This window comes from Fomitiporia mediterranea, assembly GCF_000271605.1.
Source record: "Fomitiporia mediterranea MF3/22 unplaced genomic scaffold FOMMEscaffold_2, whole genome shotgun sequence".
Lineage (NCBI taxonomy): Eukaryota > Fungi > Basidiomycota > Agaricomycetes > Hymenochaetales > Hymenochaetaceae > Fomitiporia > Fomitiporia mediterranea.
Window position 1 is genome coordinate 4,218,526 of NW_006760387.1, and position 13,513 is coordinate 4,232,038.

The 13,513-nt window shown below is 44.5% G+C and overlaps 4 protein-coding genes across 4 annotated transcripts; 3 read left to right on the forward strand and 1 right to left on the reverse strand.

Moving 5' to 3' along the window:
• Positions 1 to 536: 536 nt before the first annotated feature.
• FOMMEDRAFT_165721 (uncharacterized protein) lies at positions 537 to 3,365 on the forward strand (the record flags this gene model as incomplete). The annotated part of the gene is made up of 6 exons (XM_007263316.1): positions 537 to 720; positions 779 to 909; positions 967 to 1,027; positions 1,083 to 1,194; positions 1,253 to 2,294; positions 2,351 to 3,365. 6 exons carry the CDS (start codon positions 537 to 539, stop codon positions 3,290 to 3,292), a joined length of 2,472 nt encoding a protein of 823 aa, XP_007263378.1. The 3' UTR covers positions 3,293 to 3,365.
• Positions 3,366 to 3,842: 477 nt separating this feature from the next.
• FOMMEDRAFT_152473 (methionyl tRNA synthetase) lies at positions 3,843 to 6,682 on the forward strand (the record flags this gene model as incomplete). Its single annotated transcript, XM_007263317.1, has 14 exons — positions 3,843 to 3,907; positions 3,966 to 4,039; positions 4,102 to 4,144; positions 4,200 to 4,207; positions 4,263 to 4,416; positions 4,471 to 4,512; positions 4,572 to 4,661; positions 4,712 to 4,763; positions 4,814 to 5,162; positions 5,227 to 5,234; positions 5,297 to 5,495; positions 5,552 to 5,712; positions 5,767 to 5,798; positions 5,851 to 6,682. 14 exons carry the CDS (start codon positions 3,843 to 3,845, stop codon positions 6,680 to 6,682), a joined length of 2,109 nt encoding a protein of 702 aa, XP_007263379.1.
• A 527-nt stretch (positions 6,683 to 7,209) lies between these two features.
• Positions 7,210 to 9,785, forward strand: FOMMEDRAFT_118232 (PTR2-domain-containing protein). Its single transcript, XM_007263318.1, has 8 exons — positions 7,210 to 7,507; positions 7,557 to 7,640; positions 7,719 to 8,107; positions 8,169 to 8,234; positions 8,295 to 8,652; positions 8,711 to 9,214; positions 9,306 to 9,690; positions 9,745 to 9,785. The coding sequence occupies exons 1-7, from the start codon at positions 7,261 to 7,263 to the stop codon at positions 9,515 to 9,517; spliced, it is 1,860 nt and encodes a 619-aa protein (XP_007263380.1). The 5' UTR covers positions 7,210 to 7,260; the 3' UTR covers positions 9,518 to 9,690; positions 9,745 to 9,785.
• Positions 9,786 to 11,939: 2,154 nt separating this feature from the next.
• On the reverse strand, positions 11,940 to 12,639 carry FOMMEDRAFT_26215 (uncharacterized protein; the record flags this gene model as incomplete). The annotated part of the gene is made up of 7 exons (XM_007263319.1): positions 11,940 to 11,986; positions 12,036 to 12,037; positions 12,171 to 12,213; positions 12,262 to 12,304; positions 12,363 to 12,377; positions 12,436 to 12,467; positions 12,513 to 12,639. The coding sequence occupies 7 exons, from the start codon at positions 12,637 to 12,639 to the stop codon at positions 11,940 to 11,942; spliced, it is 309 nt and encodes a 102-aa protein (XP_007263381.1).
• Between the last annotated feature and the right edge of the window lie 874 nt (positions 12,640 to 13,513).

Below are 13,513 nucleotides of genomic sequence, written 5' to 3' on the forward strand. Positions count from 1 at the left end.
ACAACTGGGAGAGGGAAGACCTTCGTCAACACATAAGGTAACTCGAACGTGGATGATCAGGGCCTAGAGTAGGTATTTCCAGAGCAGAAGCAGCATGGCAAGGAAGTACTCTGCTGCTTATCAAGTTATTCGAGAACATACGACTTGCCACGAGCTTGTTTAGATGCAAAGACGATCTATTCCAAATAATTAATTGTTGAAGTTATCCCATACATGTGCTATCGGTGGGGTCTGTTGAGTCAGAGTTATGTTGTCAAAGATGATACGTGAATGAGAATCTTGAGTCGTTTCTTTGTCAAAATGAAGGGTTTCTGTTCTTTACGTGGCAGCGGAAAAGAAACCTGAGAGTCAGTGAGAAGCACGGCCTAAAAGGGAGCAGCGCCGATCATGAAGCATGCTAAATCCAGACAAACTTTACCCCTGAGTGTTCGACTCTCACTTGATAGCGGCCGTGTCCACGCATGGCATCGCTGCCTTTACGCCCACCCAATACCCCCTCAAAACATATCTAACGACGTGCCACGATAATAACGAGCATGGCGGCGAATACGCCGCTCATTGAACGCGTCGATATCCACAAATCATGCAAGGCGCTCGAGTCTATCGTGAACATCTTCAACGATTACTGTCAGGCTGCGGAGGCTCTTGCAAGCGTACAGAAGAAATTTGCACGCGCTCTCAAAGACGTGGTGGGTCAGAAAGCTACGAATGAACTCGCAGGTAAATTATTTCCGTATCGTATCGATGATAACAGTCTAAATATGGTGCTTGTTATTAGGAAATGCGCTAAGCGCTGCAGCAATGTTGCTAGAATCATTGGCCGAAGTTGATGCTAAATTTGTCAAGACAATTGACAAGGAATGTGAAGGGACTAGTAATGATCTGAAGAAATGGTTTAAGACGCTTGGAGTGCGTAACGAGTCGCCAATTTACACTTTTCTAGATGGTTCATTCATATGCTTATAGAAGGAAGAAAGGAAACATGACGAGAAGATTAATGCGGCAAATACGAAGATCAAACAAGCTGGTTCGTGTAGTAGCTTTGTTTTGAAGCAACAGATATTAATCGCAATGTGGTATAGGTCAGCAATATGAAAAGAAGGCAAAGAAGAAGGATCGCGACGCGGCCGAAGAGCATACCCGTTACGTGAATCTACTCAGCGTAATTGGGCCAGAAATGTCGCAAGAGAAGTAGTAAGCCCGTTCTTGACTTTACAAAAGATTAAATTACCCATGCTTATCATTCTCGAAGCAACCATTCGTTATTTGTGACACAGCGACATACTGCTATGCTGTACAACGTTACCTCAAGTGTATCGCGTGCCGCTGATGCAGAGTGGACGCGCGCATGCGACTGTGTCCGCAAGTTTGCTCCCGTGATAGGACGTATCGGAGAATGTCGTGCATATCTTGAAGGTGGTTGGATGCTGAACATTCCAGACTCAGGAGGAAGCGATGATGATAAGAGCGGTCCTTCCGAAGGTACCGCCCGCGAGCAGGAAGGAAATGGCAAAGTTGATGAGATGGGTGTCCGAATTGACAAATCACCATCAGGATCCACCGAGGCGGATCAATCTGTGCTACACTCGACTGCTCCAGCTCTTACTCCTGCTCTAAGCTATGCATCCTCAACTTCTCCATCGTCCCCGTTCTCGTATTCGACTCCGACTACTCATAGCCCTCCTTCAGCTCCTCGTTCTCTTCCGAGTCGCTCACCTCATAACATGTCGCCGCCGACCTCTTTCGTCCCCGCATTAATGGGCAAGCTAAACACTGATTCGGTTCGCTCTATTGAATCACTATCATCATTCCCTACTCCTCCTACACACTTCCCGCTTCCGATGATGGCACAGTTACCTTCGTCGCCATTGGCGCAGGCCTCGACGGAACAGATAAGAGCACCGGATGGAGGGAATCCCAGCACTGCAGCCGGGCCTAACGACATTAAACCGATCTCGGACGTACCTAGGATGTCAACAACCCCTGTCGAACAAACTGCCCCTCCATTAACCGCGGACAGCGGCCATTCAACTACAACTGGTCAAAGCCAACCCCCCACACCGCTTGTATTTCCTAACGTCGATGGGACTGAAGTGGATAAAGACGATACTGTTAAGCTGAAGGCAGCGGAACGCCCCCAGTCTCCGCATCATCGAAGACGCGATAGTGTACCTCCCGGAACGAATGAAATGGGAATGCAAGAACGGAAGGTCTCTGGAAATATTGAAAGAACGGAGTCTGTAACAAGTACTAATAGTATAGTCGCTTCGATGCGCGACAAATGGGTGCGAGGGGTTTGTGGTCTTGTCAATAGTTTCGAAGGACCACTATACTGACAGCGTGTTTTTAGGACGTTCCTTCTACTGCTGCTACTGCTCCACAACGAGATATACCACGCGTACCGAATAAGGTAGCAGACCTTGCAAGTCGCTACGCGCCTTCATCCGATACCAACGCTAGACCTTTATCACCCCGGAACACCGGCCAGGTGTCTCCAACTACGGATCGGCCCCGACAAGCTAGTGGACCAACTGCTCTGCGTGATAATAATTCCAGCACTGGTACCGTCATCGTAAATCAAGTACCGACATCAGCGGACGCTGGAGCAACACCGTCCGAGATTGACTTGGCGCGACGGAGACGGAGGATTGAAGAGTTAGAAGAGCTTGAACGTCGTGAGCAGGCACAGGCGTTACGTGCTCGCGAACGCGAAATTGAGATGCAGACGAAGGAACTTGAGCGTGAACGTGAGCGATTACGGGCACTAGGTATCGCGACTTCATCAAGCTCCGGTTCTGGTGGAGTCCGAACGCATCAGCAACATAGCTATAGTATGGTCAATCTCGTTCCATCGCGTAGTGGTGGTGGTGGTGGTGAAGTGCCTGTTAGACCGACATCACAATACGGAGAGCCGATAGCGCTGTCTGCTTCTCAATCAACGTCATCCTCTTCGAATTCAAACCCTTCGACGCGCCCTGATCATGCACCCTATTGCGGCTGTCAAACATGTTCCGCTTCTCAATACAGCAATCCTCCTTCTCATGTACAGGCCGCCCCGCAGCCACGTATGCAGAGAGAAAAGCCGAAAGGGTGGATGAGACGTCTCAGCATGCCCGTCGTTTCTAATGCATTCTCTTCGTCGGACTCCAAGAAACCGTACGGAATCGGTCCAGGCGTCGCAGGTGGTGGGAAGACAGGTGGACCAGCACCGTACTTCGAGGCTGATAGTACAGGTGGGATAAGTAATGTCAATCCTGGACGACAAAGAAAACTAAGTTTTGGAAGACGCTGATACCATTCTATGACTTCGATCTTTGAACTTTTTAATTATATTGCTTTCTGATTTACTCCAATTTTTATTTACCCTGACCTTGATTTTACCCGACTTACTTTTCTTTGTTGTCCAGAATTTGTGTTTCTTATTTCATGGACTATCTATTTATCCTTACTTGTATGTTACTATGTGCACGACCTGTATCACGATATTTTTATGTGGGCTTTCTTCGGTGCTCAGTCCGAGTTTAGTCCGTTTCGCTTATGTAATGTAACCGTGGCGAGTCACTTTTGCACATCGCCTTCAAATTCATCTTCAGCTCTTGTTCTACTCAATCTGTCTCAACGAACGCGTCTCGTCATTCTGCTTTCGTATTTTCTGAGTTAGATCTTGTCATATTCTTACCTGCTATTTTCGAAAGGCTCAACTGAACACGTTGCAAAATTTCTATTCTACATTTATACTCTGCATATAATTTGAAGGCTTGTGCGATTGGTGAAGGACGACGTTGTTGATCTATCGGTATCGACGAATACCGCCGCGTCTGCGCTGGCTATCTACAGTGAGTATGGCTCAGAAGATTAGATCTGCAGAAGGTCTCTTGCGTCAGGTCGTACCTAAGGGTGAACCGATGTGAGTAAACAATCGACGTAGACGTGCTGATGATACTGACGTCGGTTTTTACCTGAAGATTGCCAAAGGACGGCGAGAAAAACGTTCTTATCACGTCTGCTTTACCGTATTGTAATAATGTACCACATCTTGGTGCGTTGTTTCTGAGAACCGAGGAAGGGTTAGGGATTGGGAACTAATGAGTTTGTTTGTAGGGAATATCATCGGAAGCACACTGAGTGCTGACGTGTTCGCGAGGTGCGCAGCTCATCTCATCTCTTCGCATTTGTACGAGATCTGATCAGACCTATAGATACAATCGTACGCATCTTGTGAACTGATGTAGATGAACATCATGTCCTAAAGATTCGACTAGGAACACGAAATCGACGTACACTGTACGTTTGTGGTACGGATGAGTATGGGACGGCAACGGAGACGCAAGCTTTGAAGGAAGGGATCACGCCGAAAGAGCTTTGCGATAAGTATCATTTGTTACATCGGGCAACATACGATTGGTTTGAGATCGCGTGAGTACTTCGGTTCGTTGCGTGATGTCTAACGCGCTGAGTTCTGCCTTATAGATTTGATCATTTTGGGAGAACAACGACACCACAGCATACAGAGTATGTTTACTTTCGTATTCTGATAATTTTGAGCGCGTCTTCTAACTGCTAAACAACAGGATTTCCCAAGGAATTTACAAGAATCTGAGCAAGAATGGTCTTCTTTCGAAACAAACGAAAGAGCAAACTTATTGTGAAGGGTGTCAAAAGTAGGTGGATGACCCTTGTCTACTTTAACATCGTAACTAACGAATTTCAGATTCCTTGCCGATCGTTTCGTCGAAGGAACTTGTCCTCATTGCGGAGCTGATGTAAGGGACTATCTTTATGCTTATGTATATTTCGACTTAAATACCTCCAGGACGCACGAGGAGATCAATGCGACGTCTGCAGTCGCACCCTCGACGCTATCGAACTCATCAATCCACGATGTCTCGTCAACAAAGAGCACAAAGTAGTAGCTCGTGAATCTGCGCACATGTATGTACGGCTCGACTCGGTACAACCGCGCACGGAGGAATGGATAAAACGATCGTGGAAAGCTGGCGGTTGGTCAGCAAACGCGGTGATCAACAGTGATGGCGTCTTGGTTGATGCTCGATTGAAGGGTGGATTACGACCGAGCCCTGTTACGCGAGACTTGACGTGGGGTGTGCCCGTTCCCGATATTGAGGGTGCGGATAACCAAGAAATGAAGGGGAAAGTTTTATGTGGGTGACTCTTTTAGCACCTTAGCGTTGTTCGACTCATTTCACTGACTACATCGCTATTCAGACGTTTGGGTTCGTGGCTTTACTTCTTGTTATCAAATTAATAATCTGAAAGCCGGACATTCGGATGACAGTTCGATGCACCCATTGGATACCCAAGTATCACCGCTAACTATACCCCGGAATGGGAAAAATGGTGGTTCAATCCAGAACATGTTCGTTTATACCAGTTCATGGGCAAGGACAACGTATACTTCCATACCATCTTCTTTCCGTCGATTCAACTAGGAGATGGAAGAGACTGGACGTTGCTGCACCATCTTTCCACCACAGGTAAGTTGCCTCAGGATGTCACGGTTTGCATCCGTCTGACGTGTATAATTGGACAGAGTACCTTAACTATGAAGGCGGGAAGTTTTCGAAGAGCCATAATCGTGGCGTCTTTGGGCCTGCAGCGAAAGAGACGGGAATCCCTGTGTCTGTCTGGCGATACTACCTGTTATCTTCACGACCTGAAACTCAGGACGCCATGTTCTCATGGGCGGAATGTGTAAGTGCAGTTTTTGTTAAGTTGCCGCAGAGAACACTCAAATTGTCGATCTAGATTGCCGCAAACAACAACATTCTCTTGAAGAAGTGAGTTCTGAATTTTATAAATAGCAACAGAATTCTGAGATAGTCTATCAAGCTTCGGAAACTTCGTTAACCGAGTTCTAACTTTCGTCGCGAAGAATTATGATGGCATCCTTCCTGACGGCGGTGATTCGGAAGGTCCTATATCACCCAATGGTGAGCACGATGCGGACTTCGTTTCGGACGTCAACAGTCTCTTGCAACAATACATCGACGCACTAGAGTCTGTAAAGTTACGTTTGGGCTTGCACATCATCATGCAAATATCCTCTCGCGGCAACCTTTATCTCCAATCCTCCGGTCTAGGTTCCGCGTTGAAAGACTCCAGCCCGAAGCGATGTGCCCAGGTACTCTGCCGCGCAGTGAATCTTATCTACATACTTTCTGTGCTCGTGGAACCATTCATGCCGGCAACCGCCAAGGCCATCTTGGCGCAGCTCAACGCGCCGCAACGTACAGTACCAGAGGCACTTGGCATTGATATCTTACCTGGTCACACGCTAGGGAAGCCTGCTCATCTGTTCAAACCCATCAAGGAAGAGATGGCAGAGACTTGGCGGGCGCAGTTTGCTGGGACGAAGAAGGACCAGACGGGGAATGGGCCATTGCCCTCTGAGGCGGCTCCGGCTCCGGCACTTTCGAAGCGTAAAGCTGCAGCCGCAGCGAAAGCAGCTGCGAAGAAGAATGAGGAGTATACTGGCCCGAAGACACCTGAGATCGTCGCGCTTGAGACGAAGATTGCTGCCCAGGGCGATCTAGTTCGGACACTGAAGGCTGAGATGCCGAAGACGAAGGAGATAGACGACGAATTAGTTGCTGCCGTAGAGGAGTTGAAGAAACTCAAGACTGACCTTGCACAAGAGATAAAGATTTTACAAGCGGCTTGATTCTATAATATAGAGGTCTTTTGCTCATCGTGTTGTTTTATATAGATTTTGCTCCGCTTTCACCATACAGGCGAAATCAATGTACTATCTAGTTCCCTCAGCGTTTTGTTCTCACCTATCCCAAACTCAAGTACGAAACTTTCAGCATGCATAATCGATTGCACAACATAATACGACTCGAGAAGCACGTCATATTGCAAACAAGCATAAAACGCTGGACGAACTGATAAAAGCCTACCTTATAAGTTCCGGAAGAGAATATTGACCAGTGGTCTGTTTAAGTAACCCTCCAGGGACAAAACAGTATGGCGTACAGACACAAGCAGGTCCGATCAATATCGTCCAATCCGGCTCCGTCACTGTCAAAACTTACCTTGTGCAAACTCTATGGTATCAATTTTCTGGTTTCCGCTCTCCACATGGGTTCTTTGCTTGTGTGCTTGGCCGAGGTATGGATAAAGGTTGGTTGCCTAGTATAAAGGTCTCTGCTGGGTTCTCACCTTCTCAGGCTACTGGAGACAGTTCGCCGCTTCGTTTGGATCTAGCTGGTTGCTTGTGCTAAAGATCTAGCAATTGCTATGACTGCTACTCGGGCTGAAGATGATATTCTGGCAGGTCTCTCGGAGGCCCAGCGCGCCGAGGTGAAGGACGAGAAACTCTCGTCCGATTCGATCAACCACTCCTCACTTCCACATTTGCACGAAGACGGGACCGAGGTCCCTACAGAGGAAGATCTAGTCGCTCTTCGTCGTGTGCCCGACCGTCTTCCTGCGAGGATCTACTCGATCGCATACGTCGAACTGGCAGAACGGTTCTCGTATTATGGTATGCAGGACAGGATATACTTATTTCTGATAAGGCTAAAATTTTACAGGATCGATCGTCGTTTTCACGAACTTCATTCAGCAGCCTCTACCACCTGGTTCAAGAACAGGTGCAGGTGGTGAAGATGGTCAAAGTACGTTCCTTCTGGCTATGCCAATGTTCAGACCCCACTAGTTTCAATGCTTATCATCTGACTATATGCTTCCTCTAGGCGGTGCTCTTGGCATGGGCCAGCGAGCTTCCACCGGAATCGTGACATTCAACAACTTCTGGAGCTATGTCACCCCTCTTATCGGTGGTTACCTCGCCGACACATACTTTGGACGATTCAGGACTGTCGCATATTCCATCGTCATCGCACTCGTAGGCCACGTTCTCCTCATCACTTCCTCGCTCCCAGATGTTATTGCGAAACCCAAAGGCGCATTGGGATGTTTTGTTATCGCCGTAATCGTTATGGGAATCGGGACGGGTGGATTTAAGAGTAACATTTCGCCGCTTATTGCTGAGCAGTATACTGGGAAATTGCATGTACGCACTATCAGGAGTGGAGAGCGCGTGCTTATTGACCCGGCGCTTACTACCTCTCGCATCTATATGGTGCATATATCTCCCGGCTATGCGTACACGCTCTAGTACTAATATCACATCTATTTGTCAGTACTTCTATTTCTTCATCAACGTCGGAGCTCTCGTCGGTCAAATTGGCATGACTTACTCCGAGAAGGTACGAAAGTTCACTCTCTTTACTTCGACAGGCGCAGAGCGCTAATTATCTACTGTGCAGTACGTCGGATTCTGGCTCGCATTCCTCCTTCCAACAGTAGTCTTTCTAACAGCACCACTGGTTCTATTCCTGGGGCGCAAGGTCTACATCCGATCTCCACCTCAAGGCTCCGTTCTAGCCTCCGCACTGCGCGTCTACCGATACGCCGCACGCGGAACCTGGTCTTGGAACACTTTCGAGACTTGGCGCAGGCAAAAGGCTGATGGATTCTGGGAGCGTGCGAAACCAAGCCGAATTGACAAGGAACACGGATCGAAGGAGGGAAAGCCTGCGTGGGTGACTTGGGATGATAAGTGGGTGGATGAAGTACGAAGAGGGTTCAAGGCATGTATTGTTTTCGTTTGGTACCCTGTTTATTGTAAGTCCTTCCTTGAAGAGCAAGCAATCTCTGATTGATCGTGGTCTGCTTTCTCTAGGGCTTTCGTACAACCAAATCGGCCATAACTTAACTTCACAAGCAGCAACGATGGAGACACACGGTCTCCCCAACGACGTCCTCGCAAACCTCAACCCCTTCGCTCTCCTCATCTTCATCCCGATCTGCGACTTACTCGTCTACCCTGCCTTGCAACGCGCGAACATTCGCTTCACACCTATTAAGAAAATCACAGCAGGGTTTTATACGTGCGCGGCAGCTATGATCTGGGCCGCAGTCCTCCAACATTATTTGTATAAAACTAATCCGTGTGGATACCACGCGAGTACGTGCGAAGACGACGAGGGGAATAAACTTACTAGTCCGTTGAATGTTTGGATACAAAGTGGTACTTATGTCCTGATCGCACTGTCGGAGATATTTGCGAGTATAACGGGTCTGGAGTATGCGTTTACCAAGGCACCCAAGAACATGAGAAGTTTTGTTATGGGGATTTTCTTGTTGATGAGCGCGATCTCGAGCGCGATTGGTGAAGCATTTGTTTGTGAGTATTGCCTTTACTTGTTTCGTATTGCTAGGTTTCTGTTTTTAATTTGTGAGATGTTGCCGTTGTTGACTTTTCTTTATTTCTTCAGCTCTATCAGAAGACCCTCTCCTAGTATGGAATTACGGCGCCATGGGTGTCTTCGCTTTTGTCGCTGGTACAGGTTTCTGGTTCTCCTTCCGCCGCTTGGACGCAGAAGAGGAGGCATTAAACGCAATTACAGATGCAGAAGGAATAAATGTCAAGTCGAATGAGAGTAACGAGAGTGATGGTGTGGTTGGACATGCGAGTGAGAAAGCTTGAGTGTAGGTTTAATTTGTAGTAATGTAGTTTACCGAGTACTAGTGACTCCACTGATACTGATGACTATTGAATGGTTAGTATTTTGATTACAGTCTCCCACTTTCTCTAATATTGCATAGGACTGTCCCAATGGTGTATGAGATGATTTTGCATTGTCTGTACTAGTATGAATTGTAAGTGAATCACTTGCACTTGCATATGGTATTATCTAACTCACATTATTGTAGTGTAGTATTTTGTTGCGCAATGGACATAATATACATTTGAATTCTGGATAGCCATCCCTTAGTTTCAACCATTACACAATTAGCTGAGAGTCCGACTTTTCTCTGTGTTCTTGGGAGCCATCTCCCGATCAGCGTTAAGGATGCAGTCGAGAGAGGGGTGAATGAAGGAAGGAATTGCTGATTAGGGACTATCAGTGACATTGAATTCGCCAAAGGTATGTTGTCTACGTCTCCCTATCATAGGTCCAACTGATTTGTTTTAGGCAGCCATGCAGTTGTAGGGTCAGGCGATGAAGGAACAAACATTATTTAATATGTATCGGCCGTCCCCAGTCCAAGGAAGAATATAATATAAAGAGATATTTATCAGCTTATGTAGATACTGTGTCTTTGTTTTTGGCGACTGACGATTGCTCTCCCAATGTATTATTATCGAGCCACTTATTTAATCTGGTGACTTGCTTACTGGCTGCCATTTTACCACCTGATGTAGATACAATTATGTGCATGTATATAAGGCGACCGTCTCCGGTAGAAGGAAGGATACAATATCATGATAGAAATACTATTTCTCGGCTTACATACTATGTCTTCTGTTTATAGCAATTGCTTGATATCGAGCTACTTATTTATTTTGTGGCCTTGCTTACTGGCTGTCATTTTCTCAATGCCTTGGTTGCATAGATATTCGTTCCGAATGCTAATAATACCTATTACACGGCGAAATTCAACCACGACCTGACATGTATGCAAGAAACGTTCTCGAAAACGTGAGTGAACAAACTAAAGTGCAGAATGTCTACCCACCATAGTTCGTATAGTAAAAATGCCTTGCACTATCACATCACGAATCTTCCCTCTTTTAGAAGAAGAAGTAAAATTCGTGTTTCATCAAGAGGCTTTACAACGCACATAGTCTGGTACACGAATTGGATCATTTTACTTTTTCAAAATAATACAAAGGCATGCACAGTGAGCTCCATCAAAAGATAAAGTGATAATCGTATCCTAACACAACAGTAATAAACTTGCTCTCCGAGAAAAATGTGAGCATTTAAGAAAGGGGCATACCATAGGGTGAGGACTTGACAGCTGTAACAAAGCAATAGCAATTCAGCATAAAAAACCACATTAAAAATACTTTTGGAGGAGAACATGAACAACAACATACCTGAGGTTTCTGGCTGTACTTGCTCCTGCATTTAAGCATGTTGAATCTATCCAGTAATGACCATCTCCGGCTCACTATCTAGCAAATCATTGAATTGTTAAATGTGAAATTGGTACAGAATGGTAAGATTACCTTTGTTGGGCCTCCCGGAAATAAACTCTATATTACTCATCGACTTTATTCTGTAGCTTGTTCCCTCGTTAAGTCCCAGCTCTCCTGCTTCCTTTAGATTGAACAGTATCCGGCTACCAAGAATACAGAGAAATGACGGGTTTCCCAGTGCCAGAAGAAGGTTTGACAAAAAGGCACTTGTAACTACTAGTTTAAACTGTAACACACTTAACACACAACATGAAACAGCACTGGTGAACACATTAATTATATAGCATGAAAAAGGTTTATAGACTTACACAGTAAAGTAGATAATCTGGTCTCGAGTTAGAACTTTCACAAGAGTGAACCCTTTGAAACCGGCAGACATTCTCCAGAATTCTGCAGCCTTGTAGATTGCCAGCACCATAAGGATTAGTCCATACACCATCGGAAGGATCCTACTCAAATGTAAGCAGTAGTTTTTATAAGTTCTGATAACATACCAGTCAATCATTCCTAATTGCCAAGGCACTACTGTGACCTGTTCACAAATGGTAACACCATCTGGAAATACCCCAATTACAACTAGTCTAAAGTGAGCTTGCATAATCTCACACAGAAAATCAACCTACCTCTTTCCAACGAACAAATGTATATTATTAGGGCCATCTTTATACATGCTTCAAGTACAAGAAGTGTCTTCAAAATCATTGATAATTTTCTATCTTTAACCAGTGTTAGTACAATGTTAACAAGTACTTATCTTACACACCTTGAGAGTAAAGTGTAAGGACCCGGATCATAAGTATATCTTCAGATTAGTCAGATACTTGAGTCTGTATGTCTTTGAATATTCCAATCCACTAACAGTCAATCAAGATGATTGTAATCCAATCTGTCTATTTATTAGCTAAGTATTAAATGCAATAAACTATGTTGCCTTACTAGCAAGGTTCCAGGTCCAGTTAGCAACAATACCTACAATAATCAATTAATATTACAGTTAGTAAATATACAATGTGCTTACATCTACACAAATCATTAATCATATACCTTTGTAGAGTAAAAATAAAACATACATTTTAAGACTAATTCCATATATATCCACTCAAAGAAAGTTTGTAAATATGACTAGGGTTCTCAGATAATAAACCTGACTTACAACAGAGTCTGCAGACAGCTCCTATAATACCAATATACCGATTCTAGGAGTAATACAATAAAAATCAAATCAATAGTAGATTTGAACTTACTCACCAAAAAGTAGATAATGTTGACAGAGTTTACAGGCATTTTCTTTAATATATGTTAAAATCCTGTTTAAATATAACAATGTCAACATTATTAAACATACCCAAAAGTATTTAATCTACAGCAAGGCAAGGCATTATCCTCTGTGTCTGAAAATATGAAACTGTAGAACGTACCTCATTTTCTATTGTAATAACTTTAAGATTTACTAGTTAGAAAAGTCATTTAAGATAATCATATATATTGGACATACTTGTGTCATATACTAATACTGTTACAGTGGCGACTTGAAAGCATTGCTGGAGAAGTATTTCATAAACCACATCCGAAACTTCATTAGGATCAATAGGTTCTGCAGTAGCACGAGTTGAAAGGTTCATGTTGTAAGTGGCTTGTGTGAGCACGTTGAGTTGCAACTCTGGAGTAGTGTACAGAGTGACAGATGAGCACAATCTTATATGCTCTCCTATACATGATGAGATCATTATAAATTGTTCCATTTGGTCATGACAAGTAGTAGTTCCATTACAACATCAACATTTCATATCAACAGTATTTATATTACACTACCTGTGTAAGATTGTACCTGTCACTTGACTCATTGTGGAGTAAAACACATTGGCCAATCAATCAGTGTGTGTGTATCATTGTCTACTGTTGGTGATATCAGACAGACTAGAAGCTGTATGTATTACACTGTTCACAGCTTGTATGTAGGTACAGAAGAGGTACTAGCTTCTTGTGAAAGTACAAGTAGTAGCATCTCTTGCTGTAATTAAACAAAGTGTTCTGATGTAGTCAAGGGCCCATCTAATTCAGAATATGGAGACAGAGAGCAGTGAGATAGGTTTGATTCGAATCACAGAAGGCCTTCAGGCAATATGAAGTCCGAATGCTTCCCTGCGAACTTTTTGATTGTATCTTCATCATCCATGTTGATCATACGTTTCAGATCTCAGGACCCACCACATTTGATTCAATGCCAAACTTAGTCCTCCATCATCATAAGTTGTTCGAAGGTGGTGGGTCAATAAAGACTAAGCAGAGGAGCTATTTGTAACAATTTTTTTATTTAAGCAGCTACTGATAAAGTGCTTCGGTCATAGATATGCTCCAAGACTCATTATAGAACGTAGTAACACATTGTTCAAATCATTACATTCAACAAAACAACATGTACACTGGTAGTCAACATTCTCTAAGGTGAACATTAGCATAGAACGGTACAGATTCTATAAATGATGCCAATATGTG

Coding starts and splice junctions, on each gene's coding strand:
- FOMMEDRAFT_118232 (XM_007263318.1), top strand. CDS start 7,261: ATGACTGCTACTCGGGCTGAAGATGATATTCTGGCAGGTCTCTCGGAG. Junction 8,108..8,168: donor CTACCTCTCGCATCTATATG/GTGCATATATCT, acceptor TCTATTTGTCAG/TACTTCTATTTCTTCATCAA. Junction 8,653..8,710: donor CGTTTGGTACCCTGTTTATT/GTAAGTCCTTCC, acceptor TGCTTTCTCTAG/GGCTTTCGTACAACCAAATC.